The 20395-nt window shown below is 38.0% G+C and overlaps 1 protein-coding gene across 1 annotated transcript; it reads right to left on the bottom strand.

Annotated features, from left to right (window-relative positions):
* Positions 1-359: 359 nt before the first annotated feature.
* Positions 360-2121, bottom strand: LOC148586229 (putative glycosyltransferase At5g03795). The gene is made up of 5 exons (XM_088515512.1): positions 1723-2121; positions 1263-1540; positions 948-1180; positions 601-758; positions 360-512 (listed from the first exon to the last, which is right to left on the bottom strand). Exons 1-5 carry the CDS (start codon positions 2119-2121, stop codon positions 360-362), a joined length of 1221 nt encoding a protein of 406 aa, XP_088371638.1.
* Between the last annotated feature and the right edge of the window lie 18274 nt (positions 2122-20395).

Genomic DNA, 20395 nt, shown 5'->3' with positions numbered 1-20395 from the left:
TATATATATATATATATATATATATATATATATATATATATATATATTTGATTTTGAAAACCAATTAATAGCATTATCACGTAGACTGTATAAAGAAAGAATTTTATTACACGCCAACGGGAATTCGAAAGACAGACTTGGACATGTGAAATGCATCGAATTTTATTTTTACATTTTAAAAAGGAAAGAAAAAGCGAGGATTTCCCCAGATCCCCATTCACCCTTGTCAATGGCAATTAGAAAGACATGGAAGTAAAGACATCCTTTGGCGTAAATAATCAGGCACCCAATTCCTTTCACAGTCGTTGACGTTATTGACTAAAAATTTCCTCTTACAAAACGATATGGCTTTGCCTTTGTCACACAGAAATCATGTCAGACTCAGTAAATGATATGGCTTTGGTTATGGCTTTAGCACGGGATGTTGAGTGACGCAGCCAGAGATCATACATGACCATGTGAAATGCATCGAATCTGACTGGAGGTGAGTTCCATTCGAAATGCTTCTGGACCTGATGATCATTTACAAAAATAAGCCAGTTTGAAATTCCTCATCCATTTACAAAAACAAACAACATTGGTTTAATTTGTTTGTTTTACCTTGAGTAAGTTGTTTTGGAATCTGGTGAAATCTGCACGTCGTATGCCTTTTAGAGTGTCCTTAAGCAAATGTACATTCTCCTCCGCGAGTATTATTGAAAATTTATGCCAGTCAAGAATAGCATAGAATGGGAAATTCTCGTAGTTTGACACGATAACTGCAGAGAGACACATAAATTAACTACTTAGAAAAGCAATTAGATGAGAAGCATGCATCGATCATGAACACAATAAAATTAGAAAACCCCCTAGCTAGTGTGACATTAACATGTTGCATGAAACCAGTTTGATTTCTAGAGAGACTAATTTATATAAAACCATTGCATAAGGGAAGATGATGATATTACCAGGAACACATCCATAACGGATGGAGTCTGCTATAATGTTAGTATAGTCTGGGAATCCATGAGGGCATATGCAGAACTTTGTCCGATGAACTCTGTCATGATATAGCACAAATCCTTCATCAGTATCTGTACGGTTGTTGTGGATGTCAAGTTCAGTGTCATTCTCCCACTGAAGTTCCGGAATGGGTCTTATTTCAACATTGGGAACGCCTGCGAACAAACTACGCGTTGTCCTGCAACATTCAAAGACTCCATTGACATGAAAGAAGTATTGATTTTTATGAAATAGCTTGAAGCATTTGATGAAAAAATTACCTCTTGTACTTTTCGTTTCCATAAGAAAGATGAGAAAATGAATGATTTACTAGAGGAAGGGCAATATCCTTGTATGAAGTATAACGGGCAGGTGGACACACAAGTCGAATTGGATTATTCTCAAGAAATGGAACTTCTTCAGCAACCTCCACGCCCTTTTCATGGCATATCACAAAAAAGTGGTCAGCACCTTCAGTTTTGTTCCAATAGGGGTACTTTGAGATTAGGCCCTCCACATAATTCTCAACTATATCGGTCATATTCTCATACGGTGTTCTCTGTATTCCACAAAAAACAAGCAGTAGATTGAATGAATTACATCAGGAATCAATTGAATAGCATGCATATTCTGTAAAGCAAGAACAAATTAATTCTTTAAAGCCTTTCTCGATCTGGAACAATACAAGAAACAGAGAAATCAATCTTTGCAAAATGAAATTGATGGAATTAAGGTACGTACGCGGCTGCGCATTTGATGCCAATAAATGGGAATAAAGAAGAGGCGAGCCAGAAGAGGATCAGTGGTGAGGAAGCGACTCTCCTTGATATTCTTGAAGAAGTAGTCCTCGCTCCCGTACATCCCCGTCAGCTCCCTCGGCGACTGGAAGTACCTGCCGGGGTCCCTGTCCCGGTAGATGTAGACCTTCAATTCCCTCTCCACTCGCTTGTAGTCCCGCGCGAAACGCTCCGGAAAGCGAAGGGCAGAGTGTTGACACGAATCGGCGCTGAGTAAGTCGCTACAGATGAAGCCGATGACGCAGATCGCTAAGGGGAAGATGACAAAGATGCGGATACATTCTTCGGAACTCCAGCGGGGTCTGTGTGGAGGGTTGCTTGGCGGCTGTGAAGAAGTGAACATGGTTTGTTTTTTCTTGGATGGATTTTCTCGGGAAAGTGATCAGAGGGCCTGGATATTTTTGAGCGGGAAAAGAAAGCGTTCAGTTCTTCTGTTGGTTAAGTTCGTTACAAGAATTGGAAATGGGAGCGGGATATATTAAATTGGGTTTTATTTATGAATATATAAATAAATCAATGCACGGTCTAGTGAAATCTGGACCGTGGGTAGAAAAGAAAGCCTTCATAATCTTTTTGAAGCGTTGTGATCAGGCATTAGATTAGAGTATTATACAAATCAGACAATAACGAATATCTTATCACTAAAAAAAAAAAAAAAAAGTTGGTATTTTGTATTACTAAAAGTTCAAAACTAGTCACCATAGTCTTTTAGCAATATTATTGACATGTGGCCATTAATAAGTCATCATAATTGCTCCGTGGGCATAAATAAAGTTGGAACGGAATGGCTTATAAGAAGACCATTCATGAAGTTTGATCGTCCATAAAGTACTCTAACTAAAAGAATATTATACATTGTAATACATAAAAGAAATGACTCATTACGTAAAGGTTTTGCCACCATGATTCATGCGTAATATTCTCTATGTGAGTCGGAGCATTGCATAAAAATATTGGAATAAATAAATTTATGGCCAACATCAAAAGTACCTAACATTATAAAGATATTTGTGTGTAATAAGCCGTCACAAATTCTTCATGGAAATACTAGAATATAGTAGAATGAGACAAGAATTGCAAAGCCCTCCTTACTTCAAACTGAAATTGGTTGATTTTTTTTTTTTTTTCTTCCGAGTAATGCTAAATATTACATTTTTATCTTGCAATTATCCAATAATGTTGACGTGACATTCTAACTATCTTGCAATTATCCATCAAAACCGGCCATCCATCCCCTCTCTCTCTCTCTCTCTCTCTCTCTCCGCCTAGCGATTATTTTGCCGCCAGTGGAGCTCCTCCGCCAAACTCCTCCTCCTCCTCCTCCTCCATCTGCCAGCAATCCAGTAAGCCTCCTCCCTATATTTATTTATCATTTATTTATATATTATTTACATTATTGTTTAGGGTTAATCGATTATTGTTTAAATTGGTTAAGTGATTATTTAGAAAAAGTGTTGTGGTTTAGATTGGTTAATTGATTATTGTTTAGATTAATTGGTTAATTGATTATAGATTATTTAGAAAAAGTGTTCAATTGGTTTATAATGTTGTATGATTGTTGATGTTTTCAGACTGAAGGCCACTTTTTATGTCTTGTATCTGCTCATTTCTAATACTTAACAGTCTTGGACTAATTTTGATACCCCTTCTCCTCCCAAGAGACACTGATTCCCTATCAACTACACATTCTATTAGTTGGATTTGTTTGAGAAGATGGATCCATCTACATTGTTTATTTCTTTTAATATTTAGGTTTACTTTGCTTTCATCTGCTTTACCTAAGTTTGTCATTAGTACCCAGTACTTTTTTCTCCTTGTTTTGCTCCCAACTATCTAGATTCAGTAGATCTGTTATTTTTAAATCTTGGAAGAATCTGAACTATAGCATAATGTACATTAACATCATATTTTCATCAAACCTTATGTTCTTATATGTTTTGGGATTTTGGCTATGTTAATCTAATGTTATGAAGTTATTAGATGGTTGTTGTGTCTGATACAGGACAGAAATGGAGATGGAAAACAAGTACACAAATTCACACTCAAATGACATATAGAAGTTCACCACCCAAGAGATAACACCAAAGGGATATAGAATATCACCACTCAAAGGATTATAACCAGGAATACAGAACTAGAACACTCACCACTCTAAGGCTCACACCAAAGAGATATAGAGATATAAGGAGAACTCTCCTCTCAAAAGCCAAAGGCTGGTTTTTTAACACAATACTCTAGTCTGGCCTACACTTGCACACACAAGTATTATATAAGCTTATAATAACCCTCTAAGCATGGGATAAGCATCTAATGAAGTTAAACAAGTAATAATGGCATAAAACAATCATTAATTTGTAGAGTAGCAGACAAGGGGACAAACAGTCACCTTAATGCGTATTCCCGAGAAGGCTGACCACTCCACTTGAAACCGTCATAACTTTTGGCTCGCGACTCCAAATGATTTGAAACCTTTTGAGTTGGAAAGATAAGATTATGAACTTCAAGTTAGACCTAGGAATGTGTTCGAAATGATGAAGTAATGGATGGCTATGATGTTTTTGAAATCACTAGAACTCTCTAGACTGCATCGGGATTTCTTCAATTTGGGCATTGGCATTCTGTTGGGCTTGTGGATTTATTTGGACTGAAGCTTGGGAAATTGTTAATGGACTCTTGCTGGACACACCCGTGTCATACTCCCCCGGTTGATGAAGACTTGCCCTCAAGTCTGTGGTCTCTTCGATTTCTTCATATGGTGCTAAGTCACATACATTGAAAATGGCAGATACACCATACTCTCCAGGGAGCTCAATCTTGTAAACATTTTCCCCAATGCGTTGGAGCACTTTGAAAGGACTATTTGCTCGTGGTAGGAGCTTAGATCGTTGTTTTGCTGGAAAACGTTCTTTTCGAAGATAAATCCATACCAAATCTCCTTTTTTGAAAACCATTGGCTTTCTATGCTTATTGGCCTGTATTCGATACTTCTCATTTTGCTTCTCAATATGACCTCAAATCTGCTTATGCAACTTCTTGATTCCCTTGGCTCGTTCATCAACATCGCCACTAAATTGAATGGTTGTAAGAATTGGAGCCAAACCAAGAGGGCTAATGGGGTTTAGGCCATAGACAGCTTCGAAAGGACTACAACCAGTGGATTGACTAGTAGACCTATTATAGGCAAATTCAGCTTGGGCAAGGAGGAGATCCCATTGATAGATGCTCTCCCCCACAAAACTCCTCAAGAGGTTTCCCAAACTTCGATTAACAACTTTAGTTTGACCATCTGTTTGGGGATGATATGCAGAGCTGAATTGGAGGATAGTTCCAAGCTTTCGCCAAAGTGTACGCCAAAAATGACCAACAAACTTGGAATCACGGTCAGAAGTGATTGTTTTGGGAATGCCATGAAGCTTGACTATCTCTCTGAAATACAAATCAGCAACATGAGATGCATCAAGAGTTTTGTTGCAAGGGACAAAATGGGCCATTTTGAGAATCGATCAACCGCCACCATAATCGAATCTTTGTTCCTTTGGGTTCTAGGTAAACCCACAACAAAGTCAAGACTAATATCCTCTCATGGAGCATTTGGAATAGGCAATGGGATATATAGTTCAGTGTTCTATTTGCGACTCTTTGCGAGGTGGCAAATTCGACATCACTTCACGTGCCACACAACATCTCGTACCATCTTGGGCTAAATGAAATTCTCCTGCACAAGAGCGAAAGTTTTGTCTCTACCAAAATGACCAGCAAGACCTTCTCCATGGGCTTCTTTGATAATGGTTTCTCTTAATGAACATTAGGGAATGTATAAATGGTTGTTTTTAAAAAGAAAACCATCTTGCAGCAAGAAATGGTTGTTAGGACCATTTGAACATTCCTTCCAAGCACGGCCAAAATCAGGATCATCTTTGTAAAGTTGTTAGATAACTTCAAAACCCACAACCTGCACTTGCATGGTATTAAGTAAAGAGTGTCTTCGACTTAAAGCATTAGCTACTTGATTGAGTTTACCTGCCTTGTGCTTGATTGAGAATGAAAAAGCTTGCAAAAACTCACTCATTTCGCATGTCGTGTGTTGAGCTTCTGCTGGCTATTCAACTACTTCAAAGGTTCATGGTCAAAATGAAGTATAAATTCTTTGGAGAGTAGATAATGACTCCAATGCTCCAAGGCACGAGCAAGAGCATAGAATTCTGTCATAGGTGGAATACTTTTTTCAGGAGTCATTGAGCTTTTCACTAAAAAAGACAATTGGCTTGCCTTCTTCGCTGAGAACACCACCAATTCCCAAATTAGAAGCATCGCAATCAACTTCAAACACTTTGGAGAAATCTAGAAGCACAAGGATTGATGCCTCTGTTACTTTCTGCTTGAGGAGTTTAAAGCTTTTTTGGGCTTCTTCCATCCATTTAAATGTTCCTCCCTTAAGGCATTTTGTGATGGGAGCAATAATGGTGCTGAAGCCTTTGATGAAGTGCCGGTAGAATGATGAAAGTCCATGAAAGCTTCTGATGTCATGAAGGGACTTGGGAATAGGCCAACTGGTGATTGCCTCAGTTTTGCTGGGATCCATCATGATTCCTTCCTTAGAAACGACATAGCCTAAGAACACTAGGCTATTTGTGAAGAAACAGCACTTCTTCAAGTTGACAAACAACTTCTACTCTCGTAGAGTTTGAAAGACTTGTTGAAGGTGCTCCAAATGTTGTTCTGGAGATTTGCTATAAACTAAGATATCATCAAAGTAAACAACAACAAATTTTCCCATAAAAGGTTTAAAAACATGATTCATGAGAAGCATAAATGTACTAGGAGCATTGGAGAGTCCAAATGGCATGACCATCCATTCATAAAGACCATCTCTAGTTTTAAAAGCTGTCTTCCATTCGTCACCATCTCTCATGCAAATTTGATGGTATCCGCTATGAAGATCCAAGTTGGAGAAGATTGTGGCTCCATGAAGCTGATCAAGAAGATCATCTAGCCACGGAATGGGAAAGCGATACCTGATGGTGATCTTGTTCACAGCCCTACTGTCGATGCACATACGCCAAGAACCATCCTTCTTTGGTACTAGAAGTGATGGAACAGCACAAGGACTCATGCTTTCTCTCACAAGACCTTTGGTGATCAATTCATCAACTTGTCTCTGCAACTCTTCATGCTCTCTTGGATTCATTCGATAGGCTGTCTTGTTAGGTAGAACGGAACCTGGAACAAGGTCAATGTGGTACTGTATGTCTCTCATGGGTGGAAGCTCTTTCGAAATAACATTAGAAAATTTCTCAAGAACTAGTTGTAAGATAAGAGGAATTTCAATTGGGTCTTTCTTTTCAACTACCACTAGAGCATACCCTTCCTCACATTCTGTTAAAACTCTCTCAACTTCACATATAGAAAGTAGATTATTACCCTCCCCTTTAGAAGGTTTAGGTGTAGTCAACATTCTTAACGGAGCTAAGGTAATTTTGGTCCCATCTTTTTCAAAAGAATAAGTGTTTTTGAAACCATCATGAAAAGTTCTTCTATCAAACTACCATGGTCTACCAAGCAATATACGACATGCATCCATGGGAACAACATCACACAAAACTTCATCTTTGTAATTCTTCCCAATAGAGAATTGAACTAAGCATTTCTTTGTTACCTGGATATCATTGCACTTTTTAAGCCATTGAAGCTTGCAAGGATGGGAATGAGGTTCTGTTTTCAGGTTTAGTTTCTCCACCATGGTTGTAGACACCACATTCTCACAACTTCCCCCATCAATGATGACATTACACACCTTGCCACTAGAGGTGCACTTGGTGTGGAAAATGTTGTTCCGAAGCCAATCTTCTTCTGCGTAGGTGGATTTCAAGATCCTGCGAATTACAATAGACTCCCCTTGATCTGCCTATGTCAAGTCTTCCTTAGACTCTTCATCAACTGGTTCATCCTCATCATCTTCCAAGTCTTACTCGACAAGTGAGATTATCTTGCGATTTGGACAATCAGAAACAATATGTCCAAAACCATGACATTTAAAGCATTTTCTACTTGAGTTAGAAGTATTGGAGAGATTTGAACCTGTTAGAGCTTCATTCTTGGCTGGTTGTTTGGCTTCACCCTTGGCTGGTTTGGCAGCTGCATCCTTGGGATATGGAGTGGTCTTGGCAGTAGAACTACTCCCCCGGTTGGTGATTCCTCCTTGATTGAAAGGTCGATAGGTACTCCTATGCCCTTCCTTCAATTGTCTCTCCACCTTAAGTACTAGCTTACAAACATCATTGTAAGTCCAATAAGGCTGTAACTGAACAACTTACCGATTTCAGAATGTAACCCTCCAAGGTAACGGGCTACCATTTGCTCTTCCAGTTCTACAATATCGCAATGCATCATAGAATGATCAAATTCCGCCGTGTACTCCTCTACAGAAAATTCGTTCTGCCGAAAGTTATAGAACTTAAAGAAAAGCATCTTGCCGATAATTATCTGGCAAATACTTCTTCTTGAGAGCCTTCTTCACCTTTGCCCATGTCACAATGCGGCTTTTCCTTTCACGTTCCCACTATTTCTTAAGGTGCTCCCACCAAATAGAAGCATGCTTTCACAATTTGATGGCAACAAGCTTCACCGTGTGGTGTTCTGGAACATCTTTGTAATCAAAGATTTGCTCAATGGTGTTAAGCCAATCAATGAATTCATCGGGTTGCATTCTTCCTTCAAATTCTGGAATGTCCACCTTGACATCGTAATGGCTTTGGACACCATGAAGTCTTAGGTTTCAAGGATGAGGTGGAGTATTGTCACTTGAGGTGTGACTATGAGCTTGGTGAAAAAGATTAACACTCTCTCCATCGTCGCTGGAAACTTCATTCTCCGAGTCATAATGAGAGGCACCATGTTCAGAGGCTTCAAAATGTTTTAAACGTTCTTGGAGCTGCTGGACTTGTCTCCTCAAGTTTTCCATTTCAATATCTCACGGGTCTCTTTCTAGTGCTGCCAGGGGTTGGTTAGCCTAAGCACGACGACCACGAGCAGCCATAGAAATCAAGACTTGAGCAAACTTAGCTCTGATACCAATTTAATATGGGACAGAAATGGGGATGGAAAACAAGTACACAAATTCACACTCAAATGACATATAGAAGTTCACCACCCAAGAGATAACACCAAAGGGATATAGAATATCACCACCCAAAGGATTATAACAAGGGATACAGAACTAGAACACTCACCACTCTAAGGCTCACACCAAAGAGATATAGAGATACAAGGAGAACTCTCCTCTCAAAAGCCAAAGGCTGGTTTTTTAACACAATACTCTAATCTAACCTACACTTGCACACACAAGTATTATATAAGCTTAGAACAACCCTCTAGGCATAGGATAAGCATCTAATGAAGTTAAACAAGTAATAATATCATAAAACAATCATTAATTCGTGAGGCTACAGACAAGGGGACAAACAGCCACCTTAATGCGTATTCCCGAGAAGGCTGACCACTCCAGTTGAAACCATCATAACTTTTGGCTCGCGACTCCAAATGATCTAAAACCTTTTTAGTTGGAAAGATGAGATTATGAACTTCAAGTTAGACCTAGGAATGTGTTCGAAATGATGAAGTAATGGACAGTTATGATGTTTTTGAACTCACTAGAACTCTCTACACTGCATCAAGATTTCTTCAATTTGGGCCTTGGCGTTCTATTGGGCTTGTGGACTTATTTGAACTGAAGCTTGGGAAATTGTTAATGGACTCTTGCTAGACACACCCGTGTCAGTGTCCCTGTCCATGAATCATAAAATGCCCATTTATTTTTCAAAGCCAATTTAGCAAATACTATTTAATCCTAATTAATATTATGAGTCTTAATTAATATTGTTCATTCTCATGAGGTTTTGGTTTTAAAGTGAGATATTTGAATGTAATTATAAGATGACTTGTATTTTGTAAAGAATTGTAATTTATTGGGAGCAATTGAGATATGAGATTCTATGGGATTGTATAGTATTGAATTTAGATTTGTTATCAAGTTTTTCAAACAAGAAAAAAAAAATTAAAACACAATTAAAAGGTATATGGGAAAAAAAATTCCCCATATATTAATTATTGGGGGCGCTTGGCTTTGTGCAAGCGCCCCCTTCTCATATTAGCAACGCTTTGCTTAAAATGCCCCCTTTTGGAGGCCTTTTTCACTGAAAAAGCGTATCCAAATTTAATTACAGTCACTATCTTTTTAGACGTGCCCTAAGTGCCCCTATTTAAGCGTTTCTAAATCAATTGGGGCGTTTTTTCGGACAAAAACGCCCCAAATAACCATGTCATTAAACCTTTTTTTTTTTTTTGGTACTGAATCAACCATTAAATCTTTTTTTGTAATCGTCCTATAACGTTCTCTACGTACATAGTGACATCTGTTACAATTCTATGGACGTCGTCCTTAATGGTGAATCACGCAAATTCCGTGTCGTGTGCAATTAATTATATTGATATTCCGTGTTCTTGTTTTTTTTTCGTCTCTCACGAGTCTTGGTGGGATAGAGTGATTTTATCCCGAACATCTAGCATCTCTCTTTTCAATTATGACCCTTTGCATATTAATCAAATATCAACAACCAATTCCCATCACATTCTCTTTTCTATTAGTTAGAAATCAATCGTGGTTCTTATATTATTTTAAAGTGGTGGCTATATAATTCAAACTTCAAACATAACTTGTATAACAAATCTCAAACCAGAAAACTTGAACTAAAAAAAATATATGTATATCTACGTCTTCAATTAGCAGCTGCTTCTGAGTTCTGACAAAAGAAGGGAATTATCTACACCCTGTTATTCTTTTTGGACCCTCGTGACAAAGCCATCATAGATTATAGATTATAGACAAGGACAGAGTGACAGACATATAGAGGAGAGTTAATAGTTGTAGATTATTATGACATTCATACTTACTACGAATTATATTTTCATATTTTCATCGATATGATAGTGTCTATTAATTATTATTAAAAAAAAATCAAGAAATGATAGACATTAAAATGAAAGTGTAGTATACAATATTATTCTTATAACTTAACTTTAATTAGCTCTAATTTAAATTTGATTAGTTTTTTAGGTAAGACAAGAATTTATAAAGGATTTTCGTAAACTCTAATTAAAACTTGATTAGTTTTTTAAATGATAGAAATTTCCTCCAAACTGGATTGAAGAAAAATTCTTCAAACCAGCCCAATAATCTGCCATGTGTCTTTTTAATGTCTTTTTTAATATACTTAACAGAGTCTCACACTTTCAACTCCTCTGTTATTCTGCCAAATGAAATTATTTCTCTCTCAAACATAAGGAGTCAGGAGTCTCTCTTTTAGTTTCATCTCCTTCTCTCTTCCACGAAAAAGATGTAATTTTTGGTATTCTGGAAAGTGGTGGTGAGATAGCATCTATGCTGCAATCTGACCACTTTCTAATCTCTCAACCATTCTATAATCTATTCTCTTACTATCCACTTAGTTTTGTTTTATATTGAGAGCTTTCAAATCTAACACCAATATATGTCTTGAAGGTACTCAATTCTTATCACAATTTTTTTCCACACTTATCTAAATATGAGAATTTCCACACCATCTATGACAAAAGAAGTGTTTTTGATTTATTCCACAAGGTTCTGTGAAAGAATTGCAATGGTGAGAAACATGTAGTAGAGTGACGTTAAAACATGCATGTCCTCGCAGTCACAGACTCTTAGAAAATCATGGCATATTAATATTAGGGTTCTCCCACATCAGTTGTGAAAGGGGCTGGTGGTCAATTTATAAGTGTGAGGGAAACCCTCATCTCTTGAGCTAGCTTTTAGGGTTGAGAGAGGTCCAAAAACACCCAACACTGGTATCATTTGTTAGGGTTGTCCCTCTTATGTGGGGACCAACCCACGTGGACAAACAAAGGGTAAAACCCCTTTTTTTGTAGTATAAGAAGAACATACCGTGCATGTGTGTTTAGACATGAGAAAAAGAAGAAAAGAAAGAGTGTGGCGGTACAGGGAGAGAAAGAAAAAGAAGAAAAAGGGTTTCACCTTTTTTCACATCCGTCAAAGTTTGGAAAGTCGTTTGCAGTCCGATCTTGATGCAATTTTAGTATGTTGCTCCTGACGACGAGTGTTACATATTGACTAGTGTCGATCATTGGAATTCCTCTCCAGTTGCTTGGTTGCTAATACCTACTTTGTGAGATCTTTCTTAATTCTTGTTGGAATCCATTTTAGGGTGATGAATTTATGTTTAATCCAAGAATGCATGTATTCTTGATGTGGTGATAACCTCTAGATATTTCTCTAGGGAAGACAATTGTAAACTCACTATTGTTGATAGTGGAAGATTTAATTGGGCTAGGTCCAGTGGTTTTTACCTTCGCATTGAAGGGTTTTCCACGTAAAAATCTTGGTGCCTTGCTTGTGGGTTTCTTAATTATTATTTTGCTATTGTGACTATTTAATTTGCACAAAGGGGGGTAGATTAATTCCGCTAAGCATCTGAAATTGGTGTTCACCCCTAACAAAGTGGTATCAGACACTTTGGTTCATTGTTCGTGTGGAGTTCTTGTGTGAATTAAATTGAAGAGTCATCTAACAGCATAGTTAAACTCACAGTTTCCAATAATTCAATTTGGGAGACTAGGATGGAAGATATTTTGTATTACAAGGAGTTGTTTGACCCCATTGTGTTGAAAGGTGTCAAACTAATTACTACAACCAACGATGATTGGAAGAAATTGAATAGGAAAGCCGTTGGATATATCAGGCAATGGGTTGATCAAAGTATCTTTCATTATATAGCCAAAGAAGTTGACGCTTACAATCTTTGGCAGAAGTTAGAGAGTCTTTATGAACGAAAGACAACTCAAAACAAAGCCTTCGTGATAAGAAGGCTTGTGAATTTGAAGTACAAAGATTGGCATATTGTTACGGAGCATCTGAGTAATTTCCAGGGATTGGTGAATGAGTTGTCTACCATGAAACTTGCACTAGATGATGAGGTGCAAGCATTACTTGTATTGAGTTCTTTGCCAGACAATTGGGAAACCTTTGTGGTGTCGCTCAATAATTCGGCTCCCAACGGTGTGATAACTATGGGTATGGTAAAAGACAGCATGTTCAATGAAAAGGCAAGAAGAAAAGAATAAGGTATTTCTTCTCATTCAGAGGCACTTGTTATAGAAAGGCGAGGGAGAAGTAAAAGCAGAAAACCTCATAGGTATGACAGTCATGACAAGTCAAGAGGAAAGTCCTACTGAAAAACATACATAAAATGTTTTCATTGTGGCAAGTCTGGGCATATAAGAAGAGATTGCAGAATGTTTAAAAGGGAACAGTTGAAAGGAAAAGATGAAGAACGTCAAGAAGAAAAAGACACTGCAACAGTTGCATCTGATGGTGATGTGGTATTTGCTTTTGATGAAGCTTATGCTAATCTCACATGTGATGACTTTACGTGGGTAGTTGATACAACAACATCTTTTCATATTACTCCACATAAAGATTTCTTCTCTTCCTACACCAGTGGCGATTTTGGTTTGGTCAGGATGGGAAATGAAACAAAATGTAAAGTTGTGGGCATGAGAGATATACAGCTAGAAACCAGCATTGGGTGCAAATTGATGGGATCATGACTATCACGGCTTTAAAATGTGTTATTGTCATGAAGGGTGTAAGAATACTGTTGACGTGGGTGACTTATAAGTTATAACCCATCAATGTATGGGACCACTACTATTTCAATGTCTAACTTGGAATAGAAGACCTACTTGTAGTAGGAATATTGGAGACCTACGGTTCTCATAGTGCACCACTATTGTTGCGTATAAAAGGAGAGATCAACCTTTCTTTGTGAAGTGTGCGAAAAACACCAACAGAGCCGCACTAGTGAATCTGTGGGTTGTTGTTTGAAGAGCAGCAAAATAGAGCCCCATAGTGGGTTGTTGTAGGTATTAGAAAAACACCACTTAGCGCCTTCTTTGAGTTGTGGGATCGCATATCTTGGAGACGCCACAAGCAAGAGCAAGAATAGAGTGAGGGTGTGCTGCAGAGTTAGAGATAAAATTAGAGAGACCAACTGTCATCGTATCCCAGCAAAAGAAGAGTTTGTATTTCTGTCTTTTGTATTCTTTTGGGGAATAATCTCTATTGAGTGAAAGTGAGGTTTGGGTGTATTGGGGTTTTGGGTCTGAGTGATTTTCTCTCTACTATATTTTTGTACTCCATCTTTCATAATGAATTTCTTCGTGATCGCCTCTGCTAGTGGGCGTACCTCACATTAAGATAACCACTTAAATCTTGGTGTTATTTTGTGTGTGATTATTCTCGCCTTATTTCACTATAATTGTGATCGTGTTTTTTGTGCAACAAGTGGTATCAGAGATCAGGCTCAAGAATCAAATTGAAGGAAAATATGGCGAGTACCAAGTTTGAAGTGTTGAAGTTTAATGGGAAGAACAATTTCTCTCTTTGGCAAAGAAGGATGAAGGATTTGCTGATTTAGCAAGGAGTTCATAAGGCGTTATTGGGAAAGGCAAAGAAACCTGCAAAGATGGAGAATGATGTTTGGGAAGAGATGGATGCAAAGGCTGGCAGTATGATTCGTCTTAATTTGTCAGATGAAGTCATTCACAATGTGATTGATGAAGAACAGACAAAATCAATTTGGCAGAAATTGGAGAGTCTGTATATGGCGAAAAATTTGACTAATAAGTTGTACGTGAAGACGCAGCTATATGGTTTACAGATGGAAGAAAATACAGATCTGTTGAAGCACCTAGACAAATTCAACATGTTAAATACACAATTGTTGAATTATGGAGTGAATATTAGGGAAGAAGATAAAGCGATACTTATGTTGGCATCGCTTCCCCCTTCTTATGATCAACTGGTTACGACATTATTTTATAGGAAAGAGACTCTGGCATTTGAAGAGGTAACAAGATCTCTCTTGTCACATGAGACGCAGAGGAAACCTGTCAATGATCAGGCTAATGGGCTTGTGGTACAATTTGAGCCAAAGCACAGAAGAGATAAGTTTAAAGGGAAGAATGGCACAGGTAAGCAGTATCGATCTATGTTACGATTGGCATAGGGTGGAAAATCTCAGTCAAATGCAAAAGATGTGGAGTGCTATTATTGTCACAAGAAAGGGCATTACAGAAAAGTTTGCAGACTAATAAAACAAGGCCTTGAAGATAAGAAGAATCAGAAAGGTTCAGCAAATTCAGTTAGTGTGGCCGATGGTGAGTCTGATGACAGCGAGGTTAGCGCAAATGTTTTTTTAGTTTCCTTAGGTAAAAATTCTCTCATAGACTCTTGGGTTTTGGATTCTGCTTGTTCATATCATATGTCTCCGAATAGGCAGTGGTTTGACACATTCAAATCCTATAATGCGAGTACAGTGCTAATGGGCAATAATACAAGGTGTAAGACCATTAGACTAGGTACCATAAAAGTCAAGATGTTTGATGGGATTGTAAGGATACTCACTAATGTCGGATATGTTCCCGACCTTAAGAAAAATTTGATCTTATTAGGCACATTGGAAGGTAAGAAAATTGGCAATCTGTATAAGTTATTTGGGGACACAATTACAGGTGGAGCTGCAGTGTCCACCTCAATAGAACCAAATAATGATAACACAGTTTTGTGGCATATGCGGCTTGGTCATTTAGGCGAGCGTAGTATGTTTGAGCTTCAATAAGGAATCAATTGAAAGGTGTGAAGTCATGTAAATTGGGTTTCTGGAAGTATTTTCTATATAGGAAGCAACAAAGAGTCAGCTCTAAGGTGGCATCTCATACAAGCAAAGGTGTTATCAACTTGTTCACTCAGATGTTTGGGGACCAGTGGCATTGCCATCAAACGGAGGTGCACATTATTTTGTCAATTTTATTGATGATTTTTCAAGAAAGGTTTGGGTGTATTTTATAAAGCACAAGTCAGAGGTTTTCACCATCTTCAAGTAGTGGAAGGGGCAGGTAGAAAATCATATTAGAAGAAAAGTGAAGTATTTGAGATCCGAAAATGGGTTAGAGTACAAAGACATTGCATTCTTGGAATTCTGCAAAATATAAGGCATTACTTGTCACTTTATAATGAGAATGACGCCACAATAGAACAGAGTTGCCAAAATGATTAACAGAACACTATTGGAAAAGGCGAGATGTTTGAGGTTGAGTACAAGACTGCCAAAGAGTTTCTGGGTTGAGACAGTTATTATACATACTTCGTCACCAACCGATCTCCAACTACTGGTATAGACTTCAAGGTTCTAGAGGAAGTATGGTCAGGTAAACTAGTTGATTGTTCTATGTTGAGAATATTTGGTTGTCCGACATACGTTCATTTGCAAAGTGAAGAACAGTCGAAATTATATTCATAGTCAAGAAAACGTATTTGTCTGGTTTGGAATCTGGTGTTAAAGGCTATAGGTTATGAGATCCAGTCTCAAAGAAGAAGATTGTTAGCAGAGACATGGTGTTTAATGAAGTTTATATGCTAAGAAAGGGTGAGGGTGGAGCATCGACTGATAGCCAGAAAGGGAAACAGGTTGTGGAGGTGGAGCTTGATGAACAGCGATCACTCATAGACATATGTGATGATGAAAATCGTAAAGAGATTTAAAGCACCGAGAAGAGCCTTCTTCTTTAGCAAGAGGCAAAGAGAAATGTGATCAAAAAACACCGGAGAGGTATGGATTTGAGGACATGGTTTCCTTTGCTCTGACAACTGGTAGTGGAGACTCATCGTATGTTCAAAATGGCATGCCGACAGAGGTGGAGTTACTACAGAAAAGTAAAGCTTGGGAATCAACCGAATTGCTCAAGGCAAAGAAGGTTAAAGGGTGCAGATGGATCTACAAAAAGAAAAGGCCAACAAAGAAAGTTGTGCGGCCTAGAGGATTGGCAAAGAAGCATGGTAGTCTGTCTGAACCAGGTCCTATGCACAAGTTCAAGAGGTGCTTGGACTTGAGTGTCACTTGTGGATTGTGGAAGCCCTTAGGGGCTTGGGCAGAGGCATCAGAAGGAGATTCGTATTGTTGCAACTTGATGAGTTTCAAGTTGAGGTAGAGATTGTTGACATGAGTGACTTATAACCCATCAATGTGTGGGGCCACTACTCTTTCCTTTTACTTGTTATTGTGGGAGACAAGAAATCTAAGTCTAACTTGGAATAGAATACCTACTTGAAGTAGGAATATTGGAGACCTACGGTTCTTTTAGTGCACCGACTATTGTTGCATATAAAAGGAGAGATCAACCTTTCTTTGTGAAATGTACAAAAAACACCAACAGAGCCGCACAAGTGAATTTGTGGGCTGCTGTTTGAAGAGCAGCAAAATAAAGCCGCATAGTGGGCTGCTATAGGTATTAGAAAAACACCACTTAGTGCCTTTTTTGAGTTGTGGGATCTCATATGTTGGAGACGCCGCAAGCTAGAGAAAGACTAGAGTGAGTGTGCGCTGTAGAGTGAGAGAGAAAAATAGAGAGACCAACCACCATCGTATCCCAGCAAACGAATAGTTTGTATTTCTGTCTTTTGTATTCTTTTGGACAATAATCTCTATTGAGTGATAGTGAGGTTTGGGTATATTAGGGTTTTGGGTCTAAGTGATTTTTCTCTCTACTATATTTTTGTACTCCATCTTTTAGAATGAATTTCTTTGTGATCGCCTCCGCCAGTGGACATACCTCACATTGAGGGAACCACTTAAATCTTGGTGTTATTTTGTGTGTGATTATTCTCACCTTATTTCACTGTAATTGTGATCGTGTTTTTTGCACAATATATACATATAAGTACATCTCCATCTCCATACTCCGGCGATGTGGGACGCCACGGCTATAGCATCTGGAATGGAGCCATTGAGAGTAACCAAAAGATAAGCCGGTCTAGATGGGCATGGAGGGCGTCCAAATAGGAGCCATTGAGAGTCTCAAGACTTGTGAATGTTCGGATGGACCGAGAGAGGTGTCCAAACGGGAGCCACCAGGAGCATCAAGACTAAATCGTGTTCGTACATTGCGCTCATCTGTCCAAACAGGTTGAGCAATAGGTTAACAAACCCTAGGCATGTCCGAATATGTTAGCCTTAAAGCCTAGACGACCTGTTTGGACAGCACCCCTTAAAATCTACAATTTTTGCTGCTACCTATTTAAAGTCTCTTTCTAAGACTTTGAAATTATGTTTTTTTGAGAGCCAAATGCTAAGAGAAAACATCAAAGAGAATAGTAAGGTTTATCTATAAAGGTTTTAGAGGTTGAACAGTTTATTCAATGATCTTGTTTTGTAATTCACCTGTAACATCTCTACATAGTGACATATGTTGCAATTCTGTGGACGTAGTCCTTAGTGGTCATTTGTAGTGAACCACTCAAATTTCGTGTCTTGTGTTATTGGTTATCTTGTTCCGTGTTCTTCTTTTTTTTCGTGTCTCACGGGTCTTGGCGGGATAAAATGATCCCCAACATCTAGTATCTCTCTTTTCTGTTAGTTAGATACCAATCGTGGTTTCTTATATTATTTAAAGTGGTGGCTATATAATTCAAACTTCAAACATAACTTTGTATATATATGTATTGAAGCTGCTGCTTCTGACAAGTACTTTAAAGATGATACAATTGGCTGAAAACCCTCACAGTTCAACAAATCTTATACCATAAAACTTGCACTCAAACAAAAATGTATATCTATGTCTTAAAGCAGCTGCTTGTGAGTTCTGACAAAAGAAGGGAATTATCTACACACTGCTATTCTTTTTGGACCCTCGTGACAATGCAATTATAGATTATAGATTGTAAACTCTAACTACAACTTGATTAGTTTTTTAAAGAATAGAAATTTCCTCTAAACTGGGTTGAAGAAAAATTCTTTGTCAGGTTGGTAAAACTAACGAAGCCAGAGATCGAAAAGGACCATGTGAAATGCATCAAATCTGGGTGGAGGTGAGTTTCATTCGAAATACTTCTGGACCTGATTCGATCACAAAAGGAGCAAATTTTCAAAAATTATATGAATAAACTCATTCATTACTATAAGCTTAAGCTTTAATTTGAAATAAATGGTGATTTTACCTTGAGTAAGTTGTTTTGGAATCTGGTGAAATCTGCACCTTGTATGCCTTTAAGAGTATCCTTAAGCAAATGTACATCCTCCTCCGCGAGTATTATTGAAAATTTACGCTAGTCAAGAACATCATTGAATGGGAAATTCTGGTAGCTTGAGAAGATAACTGCAAAGAGACACATAAAACTAATTAGAAAAGCAATTCGATGAAAAGCTATAAAAGTAAACAATTCAACATATGTTTAGAGCTGATTTTCCACAGTAGGTACGAGTTTGCATACAAGACTTCATTTGGATTTTAACATTTAACAAGTTGCATGAAAGCAGTTTGATTTCTAGAGAGAAAAAGTAAGACTAATTTATACAAAACCATTGGATGGGAAGATGATCATATTACCAGGAACACATCCATAACGGATGGAGTCTGCTATAAGGGCAATATTTGGTGGGAATCCATAAGGGCATATGCAGAACTTTGTCCCATAAACTTTGTGATGAAATAGCAGATACCCTTCAGCAGTATCCATTAGATTGTGCTGGATGTCAAGTTTAGAGTCATTCTCTCATAGAGTTTCCAGAGTGGCTCTTATTTCAGAATTGGGAATGCGTGCCCAAAAACCAATTTTTTGTCCTGCAATTAACATACATTCAAAGAGATAGCAAAGTTTCCATTTACATGAATGAGTAGAACGATATGTAGAAAAATCAGAATATATACAAATTGACTAACTACATTTTACCTATTAACCGTGGCAGGAGAAAATGATTGATTTAATTGAGGGAGGGGAATATCCTTGAATGGAATATAATGAGTATCATGGGTAGCTGGGCACACAAGTCTAATTGGATTCTTATTAAGAAATGGAACTCCATCGACAACCCCCACACCCTTTTCATGGCATATCACAAAAAAGTGGTCGGCACCTTCAGTTTTGTTCAAATAAGGGTACTTTGAGATTAGCCTCTCCACATAATTCTCAACTATACTGATCATACTCTCATAAGAATTTCCTTGAATTCAACAAAATATCCAGAGACACATATCAGAGACATTACTGATTTCATTCCAAACAAATGAGCAATTACTGTGGCACTAATTCATTACACAAATAAGGTAGTTTTCATTTGATTTTTGGAACAAACACAAGAAACAGAGAATTAATTAATATACCATCTTGCAAAATGAAATTGATGAAATTAAGGTACGTATGTACCTGGGTGTGCATTTGATGCCAAGAAATAGGAATAAAGAAGTGGTGAGCCTTGAGAGGATCCGTGGTGAGGAACTGACTCTCCTTTATATTCTTGAAGAAGTAGGCCTCGCTGCCGTACATCCCCATCAGCTCCATCAGCGACTGAAAGTACGGGGTCTCTGTCTCGGTAGATGTAGACTTTCAATTCCCTTTCCACTCACTCGTAGTCCTAGGCGAAACGCTCCAAAAAGTGAAACATGTCGGAGACGATGCCGGCAACTGAGTGTTGACGCGAATAGGCCTTCACAAATATTGTAGTCATGGAGTA

The sequence above is a fragment of the Corylus avellana genome, chromosome 4 (genome assembly GCF_965113065.1).
Source record: "Corylus avellana chromosome 4, dhCorAvel1.hap1.2, whole genome shotgun sequence".
In the NCBI taxonomy this organism is placed as follows: domain Eukaryota; kingdom Viridiplantae; phylum Streptophyta; class Magnoliopsida; order Fagales; family Betulaceae; genus Corylus; species Corylus avellana.
Note: the sequence above shows the minus strand (reverse complement) of the source record. Positions and strands in the feature narration are given on the sequence as shown.

Coding starts and splice junctions, on each gene's coding strand:
- LOC148586229 (XM_088515512.1), bottom strand. CDS start 2,121: ATGTTCACTTCTTCACAGCCGCCAAGCAACCCTCCACACAGACCCCGC. Junction 1,541..1,722: donor GGCATCAAATGCGCAGCCGC/GTACGTACCTTA, acceptor TGTGGAATACAG/AGAACACCGTATGAGAATAT. Junction 759..947: donor CCGTTATGGATGTGTTCCTG/GTAATATCATCA, acceptor GTCTCTCTGCAG/TTATCGTGTCAAACTACGAG.